This window comes from Gopherus evgoodei, chromosome 6 (assembly GCF_007399415.2).
Source record: "Gopherus evgoodei ecotype Sinaloan lineage chromosome 6, rGopEvg1_v1.p, whole genome shotgun sequence".
Classification (NCBI taxonomy): domain Eukaryota; kingdom Metazoa; phylum Chordata; order Testudines; family Testudinidae; genus Gopherus; species Gopherus evgoodei.
Window position 1 is genome coordinate 96,816,693 of NC_044327.1, and position 15,316 is coordinate 96,832,008.

The 15,316-nt window shown below is 42.0% G+C and overlaps 1 protein-coding gene across 9 annotated transcripts in view; it reads right to left on the reverse strand.

The window, feature by feature from the left end:
- The window catches only part of IPO11 (importin 11), a 260,517-nt gene that overhangs the window by 245,103 nt on the left and 98 nt on the right, over positions 1 to 15,316 (reverse strand). For 4 of the 9 annotated variants that reach the window (XM_030566006.1, XM_030566000.1, XM_030566008.1 and 1 more), the window contains exons 1-3: positions 15,203 to 15,315; positions 13,588 to 13,728; positions 4,680 to 4,823 (exon numbers count right to left, since the gene is read on the reverse strand). In XM_030566006.1, coding sequence (XP_030421866.1) covers positions 4,680 to 4,817 — 138 coding nt within the window. In that variant the 5' untranslated portion in view covers positions 4,818 to 4,823; positions 13,588 to 13,728; positions 15,203 to 15,315. Of the gene's footprint in view, positions 1 to 4,679; positions 4,824 to 13,587; positions 13,750 to 14,756; positions 14,846 to 15,202; position 15,316 lie in introns of those variants that run through there. The other 5 variants (XM_030566001.1, XM_030566002.1, XM_030566005.1 and 2 more) reach the window with 5 other exon arrangements.

Below are 15,316 nucleotides of genomic sequence, written 5' to 3' on the forward strand. Positions count from 1 at the left end.
TTTGTGCTGAGATGCAGAAGGTTTTTAAATGTTTATTTTTCTCAGGGCCACCTCTGGTTCGCGCCACTGCAAGTTGAGGAGCGGCCTGTCCTCTGCAGCTGGGTAGGGCCACGCTACCGGCTGCTGCCTCAGGAGTGGGGGTGGCCGCTGTCCGCGGAAGAGCGGCGGGAGCCGGTCGCGCGGCCTTCTCCAGCTGCAGAGGATGGGCCGCTCCTCCTCGGCTTGTCCCCGTTGCTCTCCCGCAGGCAGTGGCCATTCCCCAGGCGGGAGCCGGTAGCGCGTCCCTGCTCCAGCTGCAGAGGACGGGGGGTGGGGGGGGAGACACATGACGCCCGGGCGGGCTGCTCCTCCTTGGCTTGTCACCACCTCCTCCTCCACCTCCCCTCTGCGCCACCTCCTGCCAGGGGAGGGGAGAGGGGAGCAGAGCGGCAGCCTGGGCTGAGCCCAGCTCGTGCCAGGGCCAAGGCGAAGACCAAGGATGAGCGAGGCTGGGATCCAGCAGCAGCCCCAACCCCTGGCCCTGGGAGCATTGGTGACGGGAGCTGAATCTGCCTCGGGCCAGATCCGCAGCAAGGTAAGAGTTGGGCCAGATAGAAGAGTTTTGTTAAAATTAAATGTTAAAATTACATTAATAGGAAATGGTTTTGTTTCACTAATTACAAATTCTCTGTTTTCATTTTTTTTTTAATTTTAAACTGTCAAAACAAAACTGCAAAGTGCAAACATGTAAAAGCAAAAAAATTCAGGGAGGGGGGCAGCCAAAATTTTTTTTGCTTGGGGCAGCAAAAAACCTAGAGCCAGCCCTGGATTTATTATATCCCCCAGATGCTTTCCAGCAGAACTATCAACTCATCAGTTATTCCCCATTTTGTAGTAGTACATTTGATTTCTCCTTCTGAAGTGAAGTACTCTTCACTTGCCTTTATTGAATTGCATCTTGTTGTTTTCAGACCAATTTTCCAACACAATAAATAATGAATGTTCTATCCATGTGGTTATGATAAAGGGATATAGCGAAATGGAAGCTGAGCTATACAGCATCCAGGATATTTTACTCTATATGGACACAGTATACTGAATGGATATAACATTATAGTTAATTTAATGTTGTGATTTATATTCTAAACAAGGTTAATAACAAAGTAGGAGAGACCCAGATCTCTCCTACTGAAATAAGTTTGACTTTAGAGTTAAACACAAACATCTCAAAATGTATATTAATTGGAGGTTTATGGTGGAAAATTTTAATAAGAGAATTAATAGATGGTGTAGTCATCTCATAATACCCAGTGTTATGCATATATGTCCCCCCGCAGGTATTTTTTTACACTACAGAAAACAGATTCAGCTGGACAGGTGCTGCAATTACACCTTTTCCCCCACCAAGGGCTGCTGTGGCACCAGAACAGAAGGTAGCCAGCTCTCGCACTGGAGCAGCCAGCCGCACAGAGGCAGGGAGCAGAGGTTGTGTTCCTCACAGTGCCTACCATGGGGCCAGGTGAGGAAGCATGGGATATGGGGGGGACAGAGTGGGGCACATGGGGCTGCTGGGGGTAGGGAGGTAACAGACTGGGGTTCAGAAGAGCTAGTGAGGGGACAGACTAGGGTGAGAGTACAGGTGCTAGTGGGGTGGCAGCATTCAGCCAGAGCTGAATGGTATTGGGGATACAGGGACACATGGAGACAGGGGAAGGAAAGAGACCGAGTGGGGGTCCAAGGCCACATGGGGATGGGGGAAAGGAGGGTAAAGAGACACTCAGGGATGGGACTGCATGGATGGCTTCGTGGGGGTGCAGGGACAAATTGGGACAGGGGAGAAGGAGTGTAGGCTCACGTGGAGACAGGAGCAGATGTTTTTGACTGAATGGGAGTGACTAGGGGGTCAGACAGGGTCTGCATGGGGGAGGCTCCCCAGCTCCCGCCCCACAGTCTCCCTCCCACCCCACATAAAAGAAAAACTGTTCCGTACTTCTCCCACCTATATCCAACAACCCTCCAAATTCACTCCCCAGACTCCTTCCCAACAATTACTTCCCTCTCCCTCAGCTCCTCCATTAGCCCAGACTCCTCCAAGCCTTTGCACTGTTTCTGAACTGTGCGGGAAATATGTTTCTGTATTGTAGTTCAAATGAATTATTACGCAAAGTTTTGTATTAATATGCTAGTAAGGAATCTATTTGTTAAAAAACATTTCCTGAATGTTTTTTGTTGTCTGTGTTGTTATAGGCATATTTGTTGACAGATATTCTGAAATAAATTACCAAAATAATTGAAACTGGTGTGATTATATTGTGTTAGTAAGATATGCAGAATTTTACAGAATTTTAAAATACTGTGTGCCAAATTTTTAATTTTTTTTGGCACAGGATTTACTCAGGACTAGACTGTATACATAAGACATTCAGGAGAAGGAGTCTGAAGCTACACTTCCAGGTCTCAGAATCCATTCTCACCATGAAGAGGGAAGTACAGAGGACAATAGCAGCAGCAGACATGAGGGAAAGTGTAGCAATGGAGGGAAGAGCAACACAATACATGAAAAATAAGTGTTTAAGATACTTTTTTGCCACAGCTATAAGTGATTTTCTAAATCATTCTAACACCACAAAAACTTCCATTAAAATACTCCTGGGGGAATTCTGCACTACTGCGCGTGTGCATAATTAATAAGACCTGCATATTTTTATTTTTTTGTATAGAAAAAAAGCTTCTGCCAACATATTACTGTAGTTCCGTCTTTTTTCCAACAGATGGCACTGTGGTGCAAGAACAGCAGCAGCTCCCAGCCGGAAATAACTTCTTCCCTTCTGCCTTTTACCCACCAGACAGCACTGTAGTGACAGAACAAAGCAGCAGCTCCCCACCACCAAGGACAGAGAAAGAACCTGCCTTCTTCGCAGTGGGCCAGGTTAGGAAACAGGGGCTATTGGGAGACAGACAATGTGGGGTGCTGGGGGGTCAGACAGAAGCTCATAAGGACTAATGAGAGAGGACACACTTGGGCAGGGCTGAATGGGAGTGGAGACACAGGGGGACAGCGAGATGCAGGGACACACCGGGCCAGGGGAGTGGTTGGGTGGGGACACAGAGACACATGGGGACAGGGATGGAGGGACAGGGACACATAGGGACAGGGGAGTGTCTGGATAGGGGCACAGAGACACGTGGGGACAGGGGGAGGAAGTACAGGGACAGGAGAGTGGCTGACTGGAAGCACAGAGACGCATGGGAATAGGGGAACGGGTACAGGGACACACAGAGCCAGGGGAGTGGCTGGGTGGGGGCACAAGACACATGGGTATGGGGGAGGGGGTACAGAGCCACACAGGGACAGGGGAAGGGGGTGCAGGGCCACATGGGGATGTGGGGAGTGGGTGTCTGAGTGGGGGTGGAGAGACACATGTGACCAGGGCATTCAAGGACACATGGGGGTGCAGGAAAAACACAGGGATAGGGCAGATGTGCCTGACTGAATGGGAGAGGCTAGGGGTCAGCCAGGGTCTGAATGGGGGAAGCTCTCTAACAACCCTCCCTGCCCCCCAGGGGATGAAAAACTATAGAAATGGACCAATTTCTGTCACAAGGGTGTGAGGTGTGGGGAATTGCTGAGTGTATCACCTTCCTCAGCCACAATTCCAACCAGATTGCCACAAATGTAGGGCTCTGCAGTTTCAGGGAGTGTGGCTAGATAACAGAGGCAGAATACTACTATTCTGCACTTATTATCTTACTTATTCCCCTTCAAATCTGCAGAGATTTCCTCATGTAATATAGTGCTGACCCTCTCTAAGATCTTCCACAAATTGATCCCCTTATAACTCTGTGTGTGTGATGGTAGTGGTGGTGGAGGGATTTGGGGACTGCTGTCATAAGGGTTCCTGAAGAACCTTACTGCCATTTTGGGAGAGGGGAAGTGGAGACATTGAGAGTAATGCAGAGGCTTCTGGGCCACCAAGCAAACATTCCAGCTCTCCTCAAATATAACAAGATCTGTGGGAAAGCCCTGCAAATATCATGACAGCAACTGGTTTGAAGGGCCATGCTCACCCAGCACTCCAAAAGAGGCAAACCACAAACACCCCTCATGGGAGGATTCCAAGGAAATTGCAAGATGAAATTTACTTTCCCCATCCTCCTTTCCATGCAGATATTATGATTTGGCCCACAGTCATACTTTACTCAATAGTCTGACATATGGCAATTGATTTGCTTCCTGTTTTTAATGATTATTTTTATACAGACATTTAATTTAGTCATACTACATCAACTCTTCTAAAAAAGGAAATGTGGAAGTTTAGAGTACTACATTCCCCTCTCTTTGTGATTAAGATATGAATCACTAAAGCAAAAGACAAGTACCTAGTCACTGAAGACTTAACTACATTAAAAAATTGACTTGTCACAAATGACATGTTATTATCAACAAGCACTCCTGAACCAGTGTTGAAAATGGTTTACTTGCTACCACTGATAGGAGAAAACCATTCTCAGAACTATTACAGAAACAAGATTGAGACTTATTTCCTCCAAGTACAAATAAGTGCAAGTGATCAAGTAAGTGTCCTGCCCACCTCTTCAAAACTTAGTCAGCTGACAAGTAACAGTAAAAAGCTGAATGGTAGAAAATTACATATATATAGTCAAACAGGTAATGAATAGCACTTTTCACTCCAGCTTACCAACAAGACTGAATAAAAGCCCGGCTGTATCTCCCACTGCTTCAACTGCTCCTCAGCTGGTTTCAGCACAGCAGTATCTTGACTGGTGGCTTGGGTCAAGACCTGCAGAACAACAGTGCTGGCACTATTGAGATCCATGAAAATCTGATAAGGATATTGAAAAAGGAAAAACATTAATGTACAGATTAATGAAAGATGCTGAACACTGCACTCCCAATCCAGCAAACCACCTAAGCACATGTTTGGTTTTAATCCCCTTATAGGATCGAGCCCTTACAAAACAAGTACATACTTTTCTATGGCACACAACACAATTGTATTTAAGCACTTGAATATATAAATGAATTTATCCTCACACCACCTATGCAAGGCAGAGTATTGCTGCCCATTTTACAGATGGAAAGTCAAGTCACAAGGCAATTAAGTGACTTGCTTAAGGAAATCTGGGGCACCATTACAGAACCCAAATTTCTTGAGTCCCAATTTAGTGCCTTATCCTCAGAACTATTTGCTCTCTCTAATGCCAAGAAAGAATATAAGATACCAGAAAGAATATAAGTTTAGCAGCTTTCAACTTTCAGTGGTGAATCTGCCTATTGACAAAAGAAAAATATAAACATTAAGATTGTGATAAACTATATCCTTAACTTACCCTTTTTTCCCTGCAATGGTACAAGTATTAGAAGAAAGGCAATAAACAGTCTGGTAGCACAGAGGATACAACTTTGGACATAAATTAGCCAAAGTTCTTCCAGTGTCTTCACTTGTATAACAGCCCTTCTGAGAGCATATAAGCTTCATACGTTTTAGTAGGAGAACAATCCCACAATCTATGGTTGCAAGTTTTCTCCATATCCAGAGCCTTACAAAAGGTCAGGGTTTCTTGGAGGCATTTTATTAGTTACCTTTCTGCAAAGCACAACAGGCTCAGAACAGTACTGTAAGTAGCTTCAACTTTCGCAACAGGCAGAGCACAGCCTGGGATGATATGAAAGTGTCAGATGAGCGAAAATTAAATATTATCTCTTTTGCCTATTCTGAATAAAATGTTGCTTTGTTAAAAGTAACTGATCAATTTCCAATAGTTAATTTACACAATCTCATACATTTAAGCATTTTATACCTGTTTAAATGAAGAGGCTAGATTGTAGAGCTTCAAAATTAGAGACAAAAGATACAGAATTTTCTAGGAATATTTGCACCCATTAGGCATCCATATTAATACACATAAACCTAATTCATCTGAACAGGGAATGCTACTTACTTTTCTACAAAACATAAATTTGTTCTTATGTTTTTTCTCTTTTAAATGTGAAGTTATAATGACTTTGCTGTCCAATTAACAAAAAATCAGTTAATGCAACATTTGCTTCTTTTACGTTACTCATGGGGGAATTCTGCAGCAAAAAATTAAAAATTCTGCATATTATATCAAATTCTGCATATTTTATTTGTCAAAATAATGCAATCTAATCACCCTAATCAGCCTAGTGTCAATTATTTCAGTAATTTATTTAAAACTACAATACAATGGATGGAGAATAGGAGTGGGGAGCATTGGAGGAAATCCCTGAACACCCTTGCCTAACAGTAATGCAACTAGGTTTGACACTTTATTTCTAATTATTAGTCAACAATATATGCAGCCATATGCTCAATGTTACATCACAGACAACTGAAGAGCAAGTGAGGACTGGGGAATCAAACTCATAATTTAAATTGGCTACTGACCATCTCCAGAAAGGTCAGTAGCAAACAGTTCCTGGAGCACATTCTGATAGGAATTTTTTTTCGGCCCAAAAATTTAGACCAGTTCTAATCCGTAAAGCACCATAAGTATTTATAAGGCAATACTGTCCTTTACATCACTCTGGCAATGTAAAACTTTTACACCTGTTTTACACTCCTGAGGGAATTCACAAAGAGAATGGGAACAATTCACTAAGCAGGCAGGCTGCTACATTCTGCTCTGTCTGAGGGGACAGTGCCTGTCCCACATCGACCTCCTCATAAACATACCAAACCGAGCGTGCTACAATAGCGAGCGAGAGGGATGGAATGTGTTTCTCTTTCACACAGTAGGAGGGGAAAAAAACTTTTTTGAAAATTATAATAAAACCATAAAAATTGGCAGAGGCAAGTGTAGTAGGAAATTATTTTTTTACTTTTTAAAAACTGACTAGATTTAAAGTTTAAGATTTCCTCTTAAAAACTAACCTATCTTTAAGAAGAAACTGACCGTTTAAAAGTTGGACAATTTCACTAGTTTAGAACATGAATTAATTAATATAATCATGAATTAATAATATAATTAACTAAAATTCTAATTGTACAAACAAATCAGGTACAGCTACAGTACTGGCAAAGAAATTGGTATAAATCAAAGGATTACTTAAGCAAAAGCATTTAAATCTTGCATTGCCTAGATCCTAAAGAATCCAGTATAACAACTCACTCATAGCCAGAAATCTCAATTTGTGATAAAATAGTATGTTATATTGCCACCAATGGGTAACAATTCATTCAATCTCTTTCCAAGCCTGTAAAGTTATCTACTTTGTAGCCTAAATCTAACATTTAAACAGAGTTGCTACACAGTACTGACAACAGGCTGCAGAGAGCTTCCCACGTGGTGAAGGGGTCCCAGGCACCTTGCCACAAGGTGTGGGGGAGGTTGCAGTCCTGGCCCAGCAGAACAGAAACTCTCAGTTATGGCAGCAAGGAGGAGAACAAGCACCTGAGCATGGGGTAGGCCACCCTGATGCTGAACAGTTCCTGCTGAACAAGTGGGGTCACAACAGCAAAGATGCACAGCTGCAGGGCCAGTGACATCTGATACCTACAGGTGCAAGGTGCAAGGAAGGCTGCAGTACTGGTGAGGCAGGGCAGAGGCCTTTGGCCAGGACTGCCAGGAGGAGGATGAGCCAGCAGCCGCAGGGGAGGCCACTCTACCGCGGAATAGCTCCTGCCCAGGGTCAGAGCCGTTCAGCAGCATAGTGAACTCCCCTTTGGCCAGGGTCTCATCCTCCTCCAGGTCATAACTGGGAGGGACCACAGCCTTCCTCACTCATTGCCCATGCAGGAATCAGAGTCATCAGCCCTGTGACAGCAAAGGAATCTCTCTGCAGCTCAGTGTCATGACCCTGCTCACTAACTCCCAAGACAGCAGGGCTGCAGAGGACTTTCTGTGCTACCAACAGCCAAAGACATACAATCCCTGCAGGCACAAGTGCAGGTGAGGGCAGGGAGGCTGCACTCAAGTCAACTGTTACCAACAGATTTTCTTCATCCCTTTCAGCGTCTCAGCTGAAATTGATGTTTACTAACATCTATCAATTTACAATGAATCCTGCCAAACCTATTTTTATTTAAAATCAAGTCAAACCTATCTGAATTATTTCCCTGTCTTACTTCTGAAACAGGAATGGAGCATGCCAAACATTCTGCAGCAGATCTTTCTGCTCTGGAATTTAATACTGTTGCAACAATTCTTTCCAGCATTTGTACACACATAGATAAAGAGCTTACCAAAAGCCAGAACGTTGGGCAATATATAGTTTTGTTGTATCATTTTATGCAAAAGAAAATGTCATGGATTAAAAAAACATGTATAATGTCAGCACCCAGAATGTGTTCAAGAAACAGCAATGACAACAGCACTTCTTTTAAGAGAAATGGAGGCAGATGGTGTTTGCATCAAAAGAATTCATTTTTCCAAAAGAGCAAAAAAAACCATCTGAAAAGGCACGTCACTGAAAACAAAGACTTATCCAGAATGTCAGATTATACTTTCCCAATAGTATACTTGGCAATGAAAGAGAAATACAGAATGAACAGAACTGTTGCTTAATAGAAGATTACTTATGAACTATTCCATGATGCATCAGCGAGTTCAATTGTATGAGTTATAATTTCTTAAGAATGCAGGCTATAGTTTTGCTAATTATTTTACCATGTATCCCTTTTACAAGCTCTCATTTTTAGAATGATCCAAACGCTATCCAGATATTAGATTGGCACAGTAACACTTTTATTATTAAGGGGAGTTAAGTTTCACACTTAAAGCTGGAATTCAAGTTCTTTGTTTCGTAATGCAACACTGTGTATGTTCCCTGAGCTTAGAGCACAGAATCTGAGAGTACATCATGAATTTTCTGGAGATTTCTTAGCAAAATCTGTTACTCGGTTTGTGAATTAAAATTAATTAAAAATGGGCTCTTTAAGAATTTTTTCTCTATTGTGTGATCTGTCTCTGTAGCCCTTTTGCTAACAAATGGCTGGTTTGTTATTCACATTTTCCATATAATTAAGACTTAACAGTCAACTTTGAATGTATATTTGAGGAAGTTAAATTTAGTTAATTACAGTCTATTAACTGTCTTTTACTACCTTTCCCAGTATAATCACAATCTTCCCTTACTCAAAATGGCTACTATTTCCCATAACTTACAATAGAACTAGAAATATCCCTGCCCTCAGTAAATTTCTTCACTGTGTGAATTAAGCCAAATATTTAAAAAAAAAAATACGGAAAAACAGGTATTCTACCATGTGCAGCCTTAAGGATCCCTCCTGGATCTTCCTCTTTGTGGATAGCCATTAAAGCAGGAATTAACAAACTTTTTAGGAGTGGGTTAAGGAACTGTTTAATAAACATCAGAAAAGTGCTAGAAATCAGGACTCCTAGGTTCTTCTCCCAGTTCTAGGATGGAGTGTGTCTACTGGTTAAGAGTAGTGATTAGATGTAGTCAAGCACAAATATTTGTCAGATTATTTCATAGAGGCAGTGGGGTGAGTAGATAAGAAAGATCTATGCTACATTACATATCAGGGTTCCATTTCCAGTTCTGCTAGAAAGGATCATGTACTACCTCTGTTACTCTTACTAGTAAAATGGGGTGACTGATACCTTAATACAGAACCTTATTTCTGTGGCTAACATGCAGTCAACCTACATTTCTTTACAGTGGACAGCACTTCCACTTGCATCCTCCAGACTGGAACATGCAGTCTCCTCAAAGGACATCACTAATGGTATTTTAAATATCAGCCAGTAAATAGCCTTTAGTGTCATGGAAATTTACCAGCCCAGATAACAAAATCTTCTCACCAACTCTGACAATAACAATATTGAAAACCCTAATATTATTCTACTTTTCATCAAGTAAGTGGACAAACTGAATGTGGCATGAACTGAGGAATGCTCCAGAACAATGCTTGTTAGATTCTTCACAATAAAAGCAAAGGCACTACACAAGTACAACAATATCTAATAACCAGTGTATGATTTATCTAAGTTACAAGAAACATGATTGAGTGGTGTCTGCATAAAAGGGTTTTCCCCACACACACACACACACACACACACACACACACACAATAACCAAGTGCCAGTCAGGTTTCTGCATTCATATATAAAATCATAATTAGGAGGCATAGCATTGGCAAATTCTTGGAAACTTGGATAAGTAATCCCATAGATCCTCAGCAAGGACAGAGTGCACAGAGGTTATTATGTCTTAGGTAGCTAAATATTTACTGATTTTTTTTAATTTCAGAACTATTGATAAAAATATCTGTCAAAATTTCAGTACTTTTATAGTTAGTGAGTGGGGCTAATCTCTCCTTTAGTAGGAATGCCATTTTACTCATCGTTCCTGGTACGGTCCCCAGGATTTCCCATATGATTATATGATGTGAGACTGAAACTCCTTTTCCTAATAGAAAGCACTGAATATGTTGTTGTGCCTTCTATTTTTAAAATAACCTCAAATATGTCTAAAGCCCAAAATTATTCTGGTATACTGAACTGCAACTTCACATCTAATTTGCTGTCCAATACAAATCAGGTGACTATATCATACAAGAAGTCATTTGTACATATTCTGTACTTCACTCTCACAGACATTATTAAAAGTACTTTCACACAAATATGCATGCAAACATTTTAACTTGCACCTCGGCCTGTGACTGATTAGATATGCTTTTAAAATACCCCAGAGGAGTTTGATATTTCTAGTAGTGTTTCCTTCCAACTGGAGTCTCAAACTGTTTTTCTAAAAAAATGATTTTATTCTTCGCTAACGGTGGTATCAATGATGCTGTATGTCAAAAGTTTCTACTGGGTTCTGCAAAAACATATAGAAGTAAATTTGCTACCTAAAGTATTACTCATGTCACTCTTACTGGTAACTGAAACAGAAAAAAACTCTAGGAGTATACTGTTTAAAAAATAAGAAAAAAAACTACTGTTTTTGCCTGATCTAAGTCAGGCAACTCAGCAAAGAAGGAAACTAGATGTAGGTAAGAAATAGTAAGTGACAGGATCTTCATATCCATCCTGATTCTGACAAAACTCCAGGTAACACAGAGGGATGAGACTTCTGTTTTGATATGCTCTTAAAGGAGGTTTATATCAATCATAGAAATGTAAGGTTGAAAGAACCTCAGGAGGTTGTCTAATCCATCCTTCAACACTAAGATGGAACTAAGTATACCTAAACCATTCCTGTCATGTTTGTGTAACCAGTTCTTAAAACCTCCAACAACAGGGGCTCCACAACCTCTTTTGGTAACTCATTCTCGGTCTTAACTATCTTTATAGTTAGCATATTTTTCCTAATATCTAACCTGAATCTTTCTTAGCGCAAACTAAGCAGATGACATCTTGTCCTACCCTCGGTAGACATGGAGAACAATTAAGCACTGTTCTCTTTCTGACAACCTTTTACATATTTGAAGACTTATGTCCCCCATGAGCCACCTTCTTCTAGACTAAACATGTCCAGTTCTTTCAACCTTTTATCATAGGTCATGTTTTCTAAACCTCTTACTTTTGTTGCTCTCCTCTGGACTCTCTTCAGTTTGTTCATATCTTTTTAAAGTGTGGGGGCTAAAACCTGACACAAAATCATCCACAAATTTCATTAACATACTCTCCATTCCACTATCCAAGTCATTAATGAAAATATTGAATAGTACTGGACCAAGGAGAGATCCCTGTGGGACCTCATTTTGATACCTCATCCCAGTTTGACAACCACCATTGGTAACTACTTTTTCAGTACAGTCCTTCAACCAGTTGTGCACTTAACTTACAGCAATTTCATGTGGACTATATGTTCCTAGTTTGCTTATGATTATGTCATGTGGGACTGTGTCAAGTGAACAAGAGAAAACAAAAATCAGCTCTTAAGTAAAACCAGGGAAGTGGAGGTCAGAGGGGAGACACAAGCCAGGGAGAAGGGGTAGAAGAGCAAAGGAGAGGGTAGACGAGGGTAGGGAAATAAAGCAGTAGTCTGAAGACCGGGACTGGTGGTAACACCCAGAAGACGAAATCAGATTACCTATAAAATCTTGATGGCAGGAATGGTCTCTTAATATATGTTTGTACCTCACCTAGCACAGTGAAGCCCCAACCCTGATTGGAGCCTTTGGGTATTACTGTAATACAAATAACAAATTGCAACAATAAGAGGACATTGCCAATGGGAAGATGTCAGAGGGAGGTAAGAGACAATACTTGGAGAGGGCAGCTGATGGGGAAACTGACAATAGCATCTAGCATAAGTAGAAGGGAAAAGTGCCCAAAGGGATAACAAAAAAGAATTTCCCTCAGTTTGGTGAGCAGAATGAAGGAGAAGCCCTCTAATCCGCATGTATACATTTAGTGTAAATTTCAGCTTGAATTTTCAATCTAATACAGGTATGCACAATGGAGGATGAGAGGAATACTTCCTACTGAGTTCAAAAGTCAGAAGTCAATGCATTTTTTTTTAACTCATGATTTCTTGATCTATTTTAGATTTTTAAACTTGCAAGGTTGGCAATACTTGCTCCTCTGACTTTTTCACCTCCCTCCATGATTAATAAATAGATTTTATTCCCTCCTCGTTTCTTCAATCTATGCTTTGTAATGTTATTTAATGCACATAATGCAAAGCAATAAGTGAGGCAATAAGACAGACATAATTCTGTAAATTGAAAAGATATGGAAACAAATTATTAAACAGTAAATTTGTAAGCACCTCGAGGTTAATACAGTATTACGGAAGAGTCAGCATAGATTCATCAAGAACAAATCATGCCAACCAAACCTAATTTCCTTCTTTACAGGATTACTGGATAGAAGAGAAACAGTCGACATAATATGCCTTGATTTTAATAAGGCTTTTTAGTCTCACATGACCTTCTCACAAACAAACTACAGAAATGTGGTCTAGGTGCAATTACTATGAAGTGGGTACATAACTGGCTAAAAAATCATAGCAAAAAAAGTAGTCTAAATGGCTTGCTGTCAAAATGAGAGTATCTAATAAGGTATCAGAGGGGTTTGTCCAGGGTCCAGTACTATTAAATATTTTCATTAATTACTTGGAAAATGGGAGGGAGAGTGTTCTTATAAAATTTGCAAATGACACCAAACTGGGAGGAATTGCAATCAGTTTGGAGGACAAGATCAGAATTCAAAATTACCTGGATAATTTACAGAACTGGTCTGAAAACAACAAGATGAAAGTCAATAAAGATGTGCAAAGTACTACTCTTATGAATGGGAAAATCAAATAATGCACAAATACAAAATGGGAAATAACTAGTTAGGAACTAGTACTGCAGAAAAGGATCTGGGGATTATAGTAATCACCCATATGAAATAACCCCTTCTTATAATGACTGTCATGGTTTATGCCGTAGCAGATTACAGTATCATTTGGAGATCAGGGCTAACATATGCCCATAATGATTATTTGATCCAAAGGTTTGCAAAAGCAGTGTGGCTGTCAGTCTCTTAATTTTCAGAGAAGCCAAGATACCATCCAATACATACCATGGAAAAGGTGGGATTATTACATACCATATGTACTAAGGTTATTTTCTAATAAGATAAGAAGATGGAAGAGTAACTCACCACTACTGTGACAGTCCTTTCTCCAGTTCTGGTGAAAAATGGTGTTGTGAATGGGTCCCAAATCCGGCTTTTTCAAAGACCTCTAAGAAGAGATGGCAATTCTCTAACTGGAAGGCTAATTCTGGAAGAAGGAGGAATCTTCTGGAGGAAGAGAGAAATAACCTAAAGTGAGAAAAGCGCAGCCTGTGAAGAAATATGGAGCTAATACCTCAGTCCTTCCAGCTTCTCCAACGAGAAGCAAGGAAGCCAGAAGAAAATTATTGGGTTGGAGGTGTGGGGTTGGAGAAATGGATAATAGCCCACTTTCTCCTCCACATCAAAAGGAAATACTTTGATACATCTGTACAATACAAGACTAGCTAAAGTTATAGCTACACTATGAGGCTTTTAGGGATACAGCTGTGCCGCTACAGCCGCGCCACTAAAAGGCACACAGTGTAGCTGCTATTTGTCAACGGGAGAGAGCTCGCTTGCCAACAAAAAACTTCCACACACACACCCACGAGCGGCAGCGGCTGTGTTCACAGCTGTTCACACCAGCACCTTTTGTCGATAAAACTTTTGTCGTTCGGAAGGTGTTTTTAACATTAATGAAAGACAAAAGTTTTGTGAATGAAGTGCCAGTGCATACAAAGACTAAGAATAATCCTGAACAGTCTTCTCTGCACCTAGAACAGCAAATGGCATACTGTATCAGAGTGGTCCTGTATCTTGTCTCTGACCCTGAACGGTACCAACTACTTCAGAGAAAGGTGCAAAAAAGCATGTAATGGATAATTATGGAATAACCTGCACAAAGGGGAAGTTTCTTTCACCTTTCTCCTTGTTTCTCCCCATCAACCTATGTTACAAACAATTCTTATTTTTTCTTCCATAACATAGAGAACAAATCTGATCCTCTCTGTTCTAAGAGCTGAAACCTTCCTCCACACCCTGATTAGCCCCCATTTTGATTGTTGCCACCTTTCCTCTGCCCTACGTGGCACTCACATCTCCTCTCCATACAAAACATAGCAAGGGAAGGCACATTCCTGGTCTGACATGACCATTTCACACATGCCCTTGGAATCCTTGCACTAGCTCCCCACTAATCACCACATCCATTTTTTTTAAAGCTTGTGCTCCCTTTAAGGACCCCACAGTTAACACATCCAAGTCTCGGACCTCACCTCCTCCAGCATCCTCCTCTCACCCTCCCGTCCCCTTTCCGCTAATTATCCCTGCCGAGGTGCAGGTATGATCCTTTATCCTACATGCTTCCACGGGGGGAAAACTCGCTGTAGTGCTGGGCAGGAGGGCGAGGTAACTAACGGGCGATCCCCTCGTTGTGGACTTTAGCGATCTCTCGGGACTTTTCCCAGGATGCACATTGGGGTCCCTGGTCCAAGTGTCCCGAGGCCGCTTCTCCCGCACGGCGCGGTGCTGGGGCCCTGCCGGCCCGGCTACACGGGCGGCGGCTGGGGCCTTCGCTCACCCTCTGGGCCGCTCCCCCGGTCCGGGCGCCGGTACAGATGAGTCCCGCCGCCCCCGCCACAAACAGTCCCCAGCCCGGCCAGACTCTGCCAGCCCCCGAGGCCCGACCAGCCACCCCTCAGCCCCGCGGGCCCGGGCTCACCGTTGGGTCAGAGCCGCTGCACGTGACGCGACCCCCACCGCTTCCGAAGCTCGCGCCACTAGCCGGGACCATTCGGCAATCGGCTGCAGCTAGAGCAGACACGCGCCCCCTACC